This window comes from Mobula hypostoma, chromosome 1 (assembly GCF_963921235.1).
Source record: "Mobula hypostoma chromosome 1, sMobHyp1.1, whole genome shotgun sequence".
Classification (NCBI taxonomy): Eukaryota; Metazoa; Chordata; class Chondrichthyes; order Myliobatiformes; family Myliobatidae; genus Mobula; species Mobula hypostoma.
Genome location: NC_086097.1, coordinates 103,678,083 through 103,691,089, shown reverse-complemented (window position 1 = coordinate 103,691,089; position 13,007 = coordinate 103,678,083). Strand labels below are relative to the sequence as shown.

General features: G+C 43.1%; 1 protein-coding gene across 1 annotated transcript in view; it reads left to right on the top strand.

Annotated features, from left to right (window-relative positions):
* The window catches only part of stard9 (StAR-related lipid transfer (START) domain containing 9), a 418,409-nt gene that overhangs the window by 205,548 nt on the left and 199,854 nt on the right, over nucleotides 1–13,007 (top strand). The window contains exons 5-7 of the mRNA XM_063054195.1: nucleotides 1,712–1,744; nucleotides 1,841–1,902; nucleotides 2,380–2,492. Of these exons, the coding sequence (XP_062910265.1) occupies nucleotides 1,712–1,744; nucleotides 1,841–1,902; nucleotides 2,380–2,492 (208 nt within the window). The remainder of the gene's footprint in view (nucleotides 1–1,711; nucleotides 1,745–1,840; nucleotides 1,903–2,379; nucleotides 2,493–13,007) is intronic.

The window sequence follows — 13,007 nt, the reverse complement described above, 5'->3', positions numbered from 1 at the left end:
TCTCGAGGAAGAGGTACAGTTGATGTTTCGGGCTGAGACCCTTCGTCAGGACTAACTGAAAGAAGAGCTTGTAAGAGATTTGAAAGTGGGAGGGGGAGGGGGAGATCTGAAATGATAGGAGAAGACGGGGGGGAGGGATGGAGCTAAGAGCTGGACAGTTGATTGGCAAAAGGGATATGAGATGATCATGGGACAGGTACTGTTATGAGGCATAGTAACTGTTCCTGAACCTGGTGGGGAGAGTCCATAAGACTATAAGACATAGGAACAGAATTAGGACATTCAATCCATCGAGTCTGCCCCGCCATTTCATCATGGCTCATCCCAAATCCCACTCAACCTGCTTTCTCACCATATCTTTGATGCCCTGACCAATCAGGAAACTATCAACTTCCACTCGAACTATACCCACAGACTTGGCCTCAACCATAGTCTGTGGTAGAGCATTCCACAGATTCACTGCTCTCTGGCTAAAAAATGCCTCCTTACCTCTGTTCTAAAAGATCACCCCTCAATTTTGAGGCTGTTCCCTTTGGTTCTGGATAGGCCCAGCATAAGAAACATCCTCTCCACATCCACCTAATCTAGTCTTTTCAACATTCAGTAGGTTTCAATGAGATCATAAGACCATAAGATATAGGAGTTGAAGTAGACCATTCGTCCCATTGAGTCTGCTCCGCCATTCAATTATGGGCTGGTCCAATTCTTCCAGTCATCCCCACTCCCCTGCTTTCACCCCATCCCCTTTGATGGCCTAGCTAATCAAGAACCTATCTATCTCTGCCTTAAATACACCCAATGACTTGGCCTCCCTTGGACGAAAGTAATTTCTCCACATCTCAGTTCTAAAAGGACGACCTTCAATCCTGAAGTCGTACCCTCTTGTCCTAGAACCCCCTACCATGGGAAATCACTTTGCCATATCTGATCTGTTCAAGCCTTTTAACATAGAACAAGCCCCCCCCCGCCCCTTTAATTTTCTCTATCTTTCCTAAGACATCAAAGTCCTGGAAGATTAATTATCCAGTCCTGTCACTCTCTCAACTAAGGCTACAACATCTTGATCCCATGCTTAAATTTCAAAGTAAATTTATTAAATGATAATGCATATTTTACTGTATACTACTTTTCATTTTCTTGCAGGCATTTACAGGAAAATAGGTGGTACAATAACATTTTCCAAAAGCTTTTCATTAGCAGACAATGTGCAAAAGAAGACAAACTGTACAGACAAAGCCACACTTCCATCTGTCCATCCTGTTCTCCTGCCCTGCCTGTCCTTCCTTATGGTCATGATGTAACTTTCTCTTAAGCCCTCCCCTTTCTTACCTGATGCTCTAGTTCCCATTCCACTGCCAAGCAAGTTAATGTTTCACCTGAATTTTTCCAGCATTTCATTCATCTCAATATTTGTTCCTCATTAGGAGAATTGTGGAAAATTTGGCCGTGAGAATGCAGATTGACAACTTCACTTTTCACAATATCAGGGACATGATAGCCCATTAATATACTCTGAAATATGATTATGAAGCTGTCAATACTGATGAAGTATACCTGTATAACAGTGAGAAAAAGATGGTTAGGATGCTCTGTGGACAGAACAAATTAATGGCACTTTGATCAATTTAGTGATTAGAAATAACAACAGATTGTTGGGTAAGGAAGCTCTTAAAGTATCCATCATGTGACTTTATTCACTTGTGACCCACAGGCATCAATTGGACTGACACCAAGGATATGCAAGGTATGTGACTTCTCAGCAATTTATACAATACAGATTCTTGTATCACATGAGTCACAGTGGACCAATATAATACTGATATGGTGCTAATTTTCACAGGGCCTTTTTTCAAGAATTGACGACTACCAGGAGAAGCCAGCACCATGCAGCATAGAAGTTAGGTGAGGAGTGCCACGTGTTTCTTTTTCTCCTACCATTGAGTGAAGTTACTGTACACTCCTCTTTCAACTACGCACCTCCTCATATCCTGTTACTTTTAGAATAATATAAAAATGATGAAAAATTATGGTTTTGGAAGAATCGTTCTCCACAGTATTAATTAGAATGTAGTCTTACCACTAGATAATGAGAGTGAAGAAAAAGAATAGATGTATTTAAGAAAAAATGAATTAAGCACGTGGATTAGAAAGACTTGACAAAAGAATTAGATCAAATTGAGTGGGAAGAAGCATTTGGGTTGAAAGGTCAGTTTCTTTGCTCTTTTACTATGTAATAGTAGAGTATTGTGAATTAGATAGATCAGCCTAGAAGTGAATCTCTGTAATAACAGGCCATGCATTTTTAAATTTTATTTTAAATTCACTGTCATTTAAATCTGCCATTTAATTACTGAAACACATTAACTTACTTTTTACCAGCTTTCTAGAAATTTATAATGAGCGTGTCCGTGATCTTCTGAAACGCTGTGAAGGAAACAAGCCCTATACCCTTCGTGTGCGTGAACACCCAGAGAAAGGTCCCTATGTGCAAGGTGATTCCATACACAATGTATCCAATTGCCTTTTAACTTTGATGCCTTTTATTTTTAATTGTTTGTATATAATTCTTCCTGCTTTTGTCTGAACTTTTATGCTGCTAAATCTTAATAGTTATACTAAAATTCAGGATCAGTTTTATCACTCTCTAATATCATGTGAAATGTATATTATAGACTATATTATATATAATGTTAGAGTATATTAAATGGAATTTATATCATAGATATTAAGTTTGTAGATTGGCTGGCCTCAGTTGGTCTACTGTGCTTAATTCTGAGAAAAATGATGTTTTTATAAGAGAGTAGAAGAGAAATTCATTGGAATGGCACCAGAGATGAGGTATCTCTGCGTGCCACAATAGCACAGTGGTTAGTTCAGGGCAGCCTGGTGTTCGGAGTTCAACTCTGATGCCTTTCTGTAAGGAATCTGTACATCCTCCCTGTGGAATGCGTGCATTTTCCCTAGGTGCTCTGGTTTCCTCCCATGGACCAAAGACATACCGGGTAGGGTATTTGGATATTGTAAATTGTTCCATAATTAGACTAGAGTTAATTGGGGTTGTTGGGGCAGTGTGGTTCAAAGAGCTGGAAGGACCTTCTCTGCACTGTATCGCTAAATAAATATCCCATTTAAATAAACTAAATAAAATGTAAATGGACTAAAGAAAGTGGAAAATTAAGGGTGATTTGATGATGACGTTTGACATTGTAATGAAATACAGATAGTGGTACAATTTGGGTTTGTAACCAGAAGATACAAATGTAATGGCCTTCAATTGTGATATAGTGTGGGGATTAAACTGGATATCCTGGCAGTCACCAGTGCTTAGCGTTTGAATGTAATCCTGGGTGCAGTCCAGGATGCATCAGCAAAATTTATAGATACCATTGTAGGTAGGCATAATTGTCTGCTATAAGAGAGGAATGGAGAGGAGCAAAGTAATATCTTTCGGAGGTAGCTCAGTAGATAGACAATAGGTGCAGGAGAGCACCACCATTCACTGTGATCATGGCTGATAATCCACAATCAGTACCCTGATCTTGCCTTCTCCCCATATCCCTTGACTCCGCTATCTTTAAGAGCTCTATCTAACTCTTTCTTGAAAGAATCCAGAGAATTGACCTCCACTGCCTTAATAGGCAGAGCATTCCACAGACCCACAACCCTCTGTTTGAAGAAGTTTTTCCTCAACTCCGTTCTAAATGGTCTACCCCTTATTCTTAAACTGTGGCCTCTGGTTCTGGACTCCCCCAACATCAGGAACATGTTTCCTGCCTCTAGCGTGTCCAATCCCTTAATAATCTTATATGTTTCAATCAGATCCCCTCTCATCCTTCTAAATTCCAGAGTATACAAGCCCAGAACAAATTCTCAATTGGATTGAGGGTTGGACTCTGACTTGGCCACTCCAGGTTGTTTTCAAGCCATTCTTGTGTAACTTTGGCTTTTTGCTTAGGGTCATTATCTTGGTGGAAAACAAATTTTCTCCTAAGTCACAGTTATCTTGCAGACTGCATCAGGTTTTCCTCCAGGATTTCCCTGTATTTTGTTGTATTCATTTTACACTCTATCTTCACAAGTCTTGCAGGGACTGCAGCAGTGAAGCATCCCCACAGCACCATGAAGCTAGCACAATGCTTCACAGTAGGGATGGTGAGTTTTTGATGATGTGTGGTGCTTGGCTTATGCCAAACATAGAGTTTAGTCTGATGGCCAAAAAGCTCAATTTTGGTTTCATCAGATCATTGAACCTTCTTCCAGCTGACCTCAGAGACTCCCACATGCCTTCTAGCAAACTCTAGCAGAGATTTATAGACAATAGACAACAGGTGCAGGAGTAGGCCATTTGGCCCTTCGAGCCAGCACCACCATTCACTGTGATCATGGCTGATCATCCACAATCAGTATCCAGTTCCTGCCTTATCCCCATAACCTTTGATTCCGCTATCTTTAAGAGCTCTATCCATCTCTTTCTTGAAAGCATCCAGAGACTTGGCCTCCACAGCCTTCTGGGGCAGAGCATTCCATATATCCACCACTCTCTGGGTGAAAAAGTTTTTCCTCAACTCCGTTCTAAATGGCCTACATCTTATTGTTAAACTGTGGCCTCTGGTTCTGGATTCACCCATCAGCGGGAACATGCTTCCTGCCTCCAGCGTGTCCAATCCCTTAACAATCTTATATGTTTCAATAAGATCCCCTCTCAGCCTTCTAAATTCCAGAGTATACAAGCCCAGACACTCCAATCTTTTGACATATGACAGTCCCGCCATCCCAGGAATTAACCTAGTGTACCCTGGCTGCACTCCCTCCATAGCAAGAATGTCCTTCCTCAAATTTGGAGACCAAAACTGCACACAATACTCCAAGTGGGATCTCACCAGGGCCTTGTACAACTGCAGAAGGACCTCTTTGCTCCTAGACAACTCCCCTTGTTATGAAGGCCAACATGCCATTAGCTTTCTTCACTGCCTGCTGTACCTGTATGCTTACTTTCAGTGACTGATGAACAAGGACACCCAGATCTCGTTGTACTTCCCCTTTTCCTAACTTGACACCATTCAGATAGTAATCTGCCTTCCTGTTCTTGCCACCAAAGTGAATAACCTCACATTTATCCACATTAAACTGCATCTGCCATGCAGCTGCCCACTCACCCAACCTGTCCAAATCACCTTGTATTCTCATAACATCCTCCTCACATTTCACACTGTCACCCAGCTTTGTGTCATCCTCAAATTTGCTAATGTTACTTTTAATCCCTTCATCCACCAGCGCCTTTACTTCCTGAGAAAACTAAAGAAATTTGGCCTGTCCCCTGAAACCCTCACTAATTTTTATAGATGCACCATAGAAAGCATTCTTCTAGGGTGCATCACAACCTGGTATGGAAGTTGTCCTGTCCAAGACCAGAAGAAGCTGCAGAAGATCGTGAACACAGCGCAGCACATCACACAAACCAATCTTCTGTCCTTGGACTTACTTTACACTGCACGCTGTTGGAGCAGTGCTGCCAGGATAATCAAGGACATGACCCACCCAGCCAACACATTTTTCGTCCCTCTTCCCTCCGGGAGAAGGCTCAGGAGCTTGAAGACTCACATGGCCAGATTTGGGAGCAGCTTTTTTCCAACTGTGATAAAACTGCTGAACGGATCCTGACCCGGATCTGAGCCGCACCCTCCAAATATCCAGACCTGCAGCTTGGTTTTTTTGTACTACCTTACTTTCCATTTTTCTAATATTTCTATTTATGATTTATAATTTAAATTTTTAATATTTACTGTCGATTTGTAATCCAGGGAGCGGGAAGCGCAGAATCAAATACAGGTGTCCCCCGCTTTTGGAACTTCGCTTTACGAAACCTCGCTGTTACGAAAGGCCTACATTAGTTCCCTGTTTTCACTAACAGAAGGTGTTTTCACTGTTACGAAAAAAGCGGCGTGCCGCGCGCCCCGAGCAGCCACTCTCCCCCGGATTTGGAACGGCATTCTCGCCAGCATTGCTTAAACACGTGCCTGTGAGCAGCAGTTAGCAAGATGAGTTCTAAGGTATCGGAAAAGCCTAAAAGAGCTCGTAAGGGTGTTACACTTAGCGTAAAACTAGACATAATTAAGCATTTCGATTGTGCTGAACGAAGTAAGGACAAAATGAGTTTGGCTTGTGGAAGTTGACGAAGATGATGTTGAAGAGGTTTGGCATCCCATGACCAAGAACTGATAGATGAAGAGCTGATGCAATTGGGAGAGGAAAGGATAACAATCAAAACCGAATGAAGTAGCAAAAGTGAAGTTGTTCAGAAACTGAACGTGAAGCAACTGCATGAGGTTTTCGCAGCAATGATAAAGTACGACTTTAATTTTGAAATGGTATGTCGGTTTAGGGCATATTTGCAGGATGGTTTGAGTGCTTACAAAGAACTGTATGATAGAAAAATGCGCGAGGCTAGCAGTCAAGCATACTGTCGTTTTTCAAGCCTTCCACATGAGCCGCAGCAGACAACGAACCTCGACCTTTGCCATCGAGGCAGGCAGACATAGAAGAAGATGACCTGCCTACCCTGATCGACGATGAAATGACACCCCCATGTCCCACCACCCCAGTGGTCCCAACCCCCGGGCCGCGGACAGATACCGGTTTGCGGAGAATGCAGCGGTAGCCGGGAGGCATCCAGCACGTCTTTAAGAAAAAAGCCGAAATAAACAAGCTAATTAATTAGGTGCCGCCTGGCATGTAATTGTCGGCCCAGATCAGAGGCAATTGCCAATTGCGTCGCCTCTGATCTGGGCCGACATTTACGTGCCGGGCGGCACCTAATTAATTAGCTTGTTTATTTCGGCTTTTTTCTTAAAGATGTGCTGGGTGCCTCCCGGATTCCACCGGACTGCTACATTCTTCGTGGATCGGTATCAGCTGGCGGCCTGGAGGGTGGGGGCCACTGCACCACCCCAACCTTCAAGGACTCAGTCTAACACACCATCATCAGTGTGCTCTGCGCTGTCTTCACGATTCCTGTAAGTGATACTACACTGTACATACATTATTTCTACTTTATATTAGCTATGTATTTTTATGTGTTATTTGGTATGATTCAGCAGCTTCATAGCTTAAAGGTTACTGGAGAGAGAGTTTTTGCGAAGAGCGCTTGCGTGAGATTTTCTGCCAACAGTGCTTGCGTCGTGTTTCTGCCAAGAGGCTTGCGTTAGGTTTTCGCTATGGAGAACAGTGCAGGCAATCGTTGTAGAGGAGTATTTCTAATTTATATAGGCTGTGTATTTATCACAGCAATCCTGCTTTTACTATATGTTACTGTTGTTTTAGGTTTTATGTGTTATTTGGCATGATTTGGTAGGTTATTTTTGGGTCTGCGAACGCTCGCAGATTTTTCCCATGTAAAGGTAATTGCTTCTTCGCTTTACGACATTCCGGCTTACGAACCGTTTCACAGGAATGCTGTACCTTCAGATGGCGGGGGAAACCTGTATCGCTATGATGATTGTACGTTCTAGTATCAACTGTTTGGCGACAATAAAGTATAAATAGCTGCAGTCCCAGCACTGAGCCTTGCGGTACCCCACTAGTACTGCCTGCCATTCCAAAAGGGACCCGTTAATCTCTACTCTTTGTTTCCTGTCTACCAACCAATTTTCTATCCATGTCAGTACCCTACCCCCAATACCATGTGCTCTAATTTTGCCCACTAATCTCCTATGTGGGACCTTATCAAAGGCTTTCTGCAAGTCCAGGTACACTACATCCGCTGGCTCTCCCTGGTCCATTTTCAAAGTTACGTCCTCAAAAAATTCCAGAAGATTAGTCAAACATGATTTCCCCTTCGTAAATCCATGCTGACTTAAACCTATCCTGCTACTGCTATCAAAATATGCTGCTATTTCATCTTTTATAATTGACTCCAGCATCTTCCCCACCACTGATGTCAGACTAACTGATCTATAATTGCCTGTTTTCTCTCTCCCTCCTTTCTTAAAAAGTGGGAGAACATTAGCTACCCTCCAATCCGCAGGAACTGATCCTGAATCTATAGAACATTGGAAAATGATTACCAATGCGTCCACGATTTCTAGAGCCACCTCCTTAAGTACGCTGGGATGCAGACCATCAGGCCCTGGGGATTTATCACCCTTCAGTCCCATCAGTTTACCCAACACCATTTTCTGCCTAATGCAAATTTCCTTCAGTTCCTCCGTTACTCTAGGTCCTCTGGCTACTATTACATCTGGGAGATTGTTTGTGTCTTCCCTATTGAAGACAGATCCAAAGTACCCGTTCAGCTCATCTGCCATTTCCTTGTTCCCCATAATAATTTCACCCATTTCTGTCTTCAAGGGCCCAACTTTGGTCTTAACTAATTTTTTCCTCTTCACATACTGTTACATACCCCATAACTGAGTTGCCAAACCAGCAGAAATGGACCACTTAGTTGGAGTCTGAATTACTGGAACTAAGAAAGTTTTATTAAAGAAATAAGTAACACAGTACTCTAATAGTAAGGATATAAGTGCAACAGGTTAGCAATGAATAAACACACATGTACACAGAACTAGGATAATAGGATCAATCAAGCTCTATCGCAGTCTAAGGGTAAAATGATCAGTCTCAAGTGACACAGAGTTCAGTTCAGTTTCAGTTCGCAGTAATCGCCGTCGTGCTGTTGGGGAGAGAGAGAGAGAGCGAATGCTGATATTCAAATCGGATTCAACAGACCTTTGATATTCCTCGCAGTTAGCTTTTGGCGCGAGCCCTTTTTAATGTCTTCTGAGGTCACCGACTGTGACCCCTCCGTTCCGGATACAATCGTTCTTCTGCGGTGAACCTGGCACCCAGGCAAGGGTGGACACACACACCAGGTTCCTGCCGATCGTACTGTCTCACCCTATGCGTCTATGGTTGGTCCCGTGACCAGACCTCCAAAACTCCTACCAACCTGTGGGGGCACACTGCACTTCCAGGGTCTCGTTATCTCGTGGTGTCATGATGTCCGTTGCCTTAGTGAACCTGTTCCTTTTATCCCCCTGCTGGGGTATCGCCTGTCCGTCAAACTTCAAACAATTCAGGTTCATAGCAACCGGTCTCTGACAATACTCGGAACTGTGTCTCCTTTTTGTTAATCCCTCTCCTCTCTCTCTTATTAGCATTTTGAATGTTTCCCCCATTTGTCTCTCTCTTATCTCACTTATCGGCATTAATATTCTGATAACTTGGTCACAATACCTAAAGAAGCTATTACTATCCTCCTTTATATTCTTGGCTGGCTTACCTTCGTACCTCATCTTTTGCCCCCGTATTGCCTTTTTAGTTATCTTCTGTTGCTCCTTAAAAGTTTCTCAATCCTCTGGCTTCCCGCTCATCCTTGCTATGTTATACTTCCTCTCTTTTATTTTTATACTGTCCTTGAGTTCCCTTGTCATCCATGGTCGCCCCTTACTCCACTTAGGATCTTTCTTCCTCCTTGGAATTAACTGATCCTGTACCTTCTGTGTTATTCCCAGAAATACCTGTCATTGTTGTTCCACTGTCATCCCTGCTGGGGTATCTTTCCAGTAAACTTTGGCCGGCTGCTCCCTCATGGGTCCATAGTCCCCTTTGTTCAACTGTAATACTGACACTCCCGATTTTCCCTTCTCCCTCTCAAATTATAGATTAAAACTTATCATATTATGGTCACTACCTCCTAATGGCTCCTTTACCTCGAGTTCCCTTATCAAATCTGGTTCATTACACAACACTAAATCTAGAATTGCCTTCTCCCTGATAGGCTGTAATACAAGCTGCTCTAAGAATCCATCTCTGAGGCTCTCCACAAACTCCCTTTCTTGGGGTCCAGTACCAACCTGATTTTCCCAGTCTACCCGCATGTTGAAATCCCCTTTAACAGCCGTGGTATTACCTTTGCGACATGCCAATTTTAACTCTTTGATTCAATTTGCACCCTATATCCAGGCTACTGTTTGGGGGCCTGTAGATAACTCCCATTAGGGTCTTTTTGCCCTTACAGTTGCTCAGTTCTGTCCATACTGACTGTACATCTGATTCTGTGTCCCCCCTCGCAAGTGACTGAATTTCATTCCTTACCAAACAGAACCACCCCACCCCCTCTGCCAACCTGTCTGTCCTTTCGATAGTGTGTATATCCCTGAATATTCATTTCCCAGCCCTGGTCCTCTTGCAGCCATGTCTCTGTTATTCCCACAACATCATACTTGCCAATTTCCAATTGAGCCTGAAGCTCATCCACTTTATTTCTTATACTTTGTGCATTCATATATAATACTTTTAGTCCATTAAAAGTAATACTTTTACTCCCCTCACCTTTCCCATCGATTCCTATTGCACTTGGCCATACTCTCTGATCCCTTCCTGAGCTTTCTGCCCCGTTAATTCTGTTATTTTTCTTAACTTTTCTTATTCTCTCATTCCCTTTAACTCCATCCTTATATTTCCCCTCCCCCCCCCACTACTTAGTTTAAACACACCCGTGTAGCAGTGGCAAACCTGCCAGCCAGAATGCCGGTCCCCCGTCTGTTAAGGTGCAACCCGTCCCCTCTGTACAATCCATCCTTACCCCAAAACAGATCCCACAGGTCCAAGAATCTAAATCCCTGCTTCCTGCACCAGCTCCTCAGCCACACATTCAGATCCCCTATCTCCCTGTTCCTGTCCTCTCCAGCACAAGGAACTGGAAGCAAACTGGAGATAACCTCCCTGGAGGTCCCGCTTTTCAGCCCTCTTCCGAGTTCTCTGAAGTCACGCTGCAGAATTTCTTTCCTCATCCTCCCGACGTCATTTGTGCCGACATGCACTACCACTTCCAGCTGATCACCTTCTCCCTTGAGGATGCCCTGCAATCGGTCTGTGACATCCCGGATCCTGGTACCAGGGAGGCAACACACCATCCTTAAATCCCACCTGTTGCCGCAGAAACCCCTTTCTGTACCTCTCACTATGGAATCCCCTACTACCATGGCTCTGCCTGACTTCTGTCTCCTCAGCTTTGTTTCAGCGCCAATTTTTGACTCGCTGACCTGTCCACCTCTCAGACAGGCAATGTCTTCTGTCCCGACAGCTTCCAAGAGGGTGGACCTGATATCAAGAGGTACATCCCCTGGGGTCTGCTGTACTCCAAGCATCCATCCCTTCCTCATCGTCGCTCCCCTTCTCTCTTTGGTGTAACGATGTCGCTGTTGGTCCTATCCAGAAAACTCTCGGTTTCCCGGATGAATCTGAGGTCATCTAGTTGCTTCTCCAGTGCCTCAATACGGTCCTTCAGGAGCTGAACCTGGACACACTTTTCACAGCTGTAGCAGACAGAGGCACCATCAACGTCCCTGACCTCCCACATCATGCAAGCAGCACACTGAATCAGTTGACCTGTCATTTCTCACCCTCTCCAACTGTGGCGTTGTCTCCTTCCTCAGCCTCCTCGCCGAAGACTCCCGAGCCAAAGACTCACACTTTTCTCACAAGGCACTTCCCTCGACAAGGCGGCTCCCCGACAGGCCGCTCCCCTAGAGCAAACCTTGATTATATTGGCTGATATTTTGACTAAATCGTTTCACTTGTCACACCTCGGCCGACCTCGAACGTTTGTGTTGCAGGCTGGTCCCGACTGGTTTTTAAATCAATCGCTCCTTCTCAGCCAATCCCCTCACTCTCTCCTTCACTTGTCACACCTCGGCCGACCTCGAACGTTTGGTCCATTTGTCAATAGTGGCCAGTCCTCCTCACTTGCTGCTGCCTCATATACAATGCCTGTACTTGTGTATGGTGATATCCCTCAAAGGGAGCTTGTGGACTTAAAAGCTGTGTTGAATGGCCTGTGCCGTTTCAGGGATTTGATAATCACTCCCATCATGTGATGGGTCAGGACAAGTCACAGTCACAAAGCAGCCAGAAGACTTCAATACAGAAAGAAACTAATAAAAATATTTAAAGATTTTATTTAATTAAAATAAAAAGCTTAAGTAGATTTGAAACACTCAAAGGCAAAAATATTCAGAAAGTTTAAAATAATGAACTAAAACACCCTTGAGGCCTGTTATTGCAGCAGCGCTACTTGGCAGCTAAAATGGTGGGTAAGTATGGAAATTTCACACACCATCATTGTTATTCATGAGCCCAATGTCATAGTATAATCAGAGATTCCTTGTTAACATCTGTCATTTATAGACTTTCATGATAATGTGTGCATGTGCAGGATTCCCAAAATTTCCAGCAACAAGTTGGAAAGACAGTCACAGATACAGTGAACTCCAGGGTTTAAGCCAATGCAAAGTTATAACCATGGTTAATGGGATATAGAGAGGAAAGAGCAAAAAGTGAATGTTAAATCTATTATAGAATACTTAACCTTTGAAAAATATCAAGGGATTGAATAGAATGTATAGATGATTTCAGAGATGAGATATAGTTATATGAGAGACTCTTGAAGCTGGAAATCTTTTCTCAGAAGCGAAGATGTGATATGATATTGAAGTTTTAAATTATGAAATTGCCATGGAGTCAAATGTGGTTCACATTTTTAAAAAATCTCAGTGTATTGTTGGCTGCTTTATACAAAGTATTTTTATTATTCCATCATACTGGGAACCCCTTGTATCCTGTTGGATCCTTTTCAGCCTTGTGTTGCAGGAAAACACAGAGCAGCCCTTCATGAATATTCTTTTACTTTTTCCATATGTTTTGATTTTGGAACTAGCCATTCCAGATGTCACTATTGACTAAAAGAATAACCATGTCTTTTGTTTGGTTATGCATGAGTGTTTGAGTTCATTAGAAGCAGCACTAATGTTTCAGACTTGATTTATCTTTCATATTGTTGTTGGTTTGATTATTACGTGCAGTTTTCCTGTTTACTGTCTCATGCATCCTGTCAAACATTCAACCTATGTTAAAATTCCATGCATTTTATAAATAATTCACAAATTGAATTTTTTCCACTTTTGTTGGTGACTAGTGGTAGGTGTCCTGTGAGGCTAAAAATGTTTTTG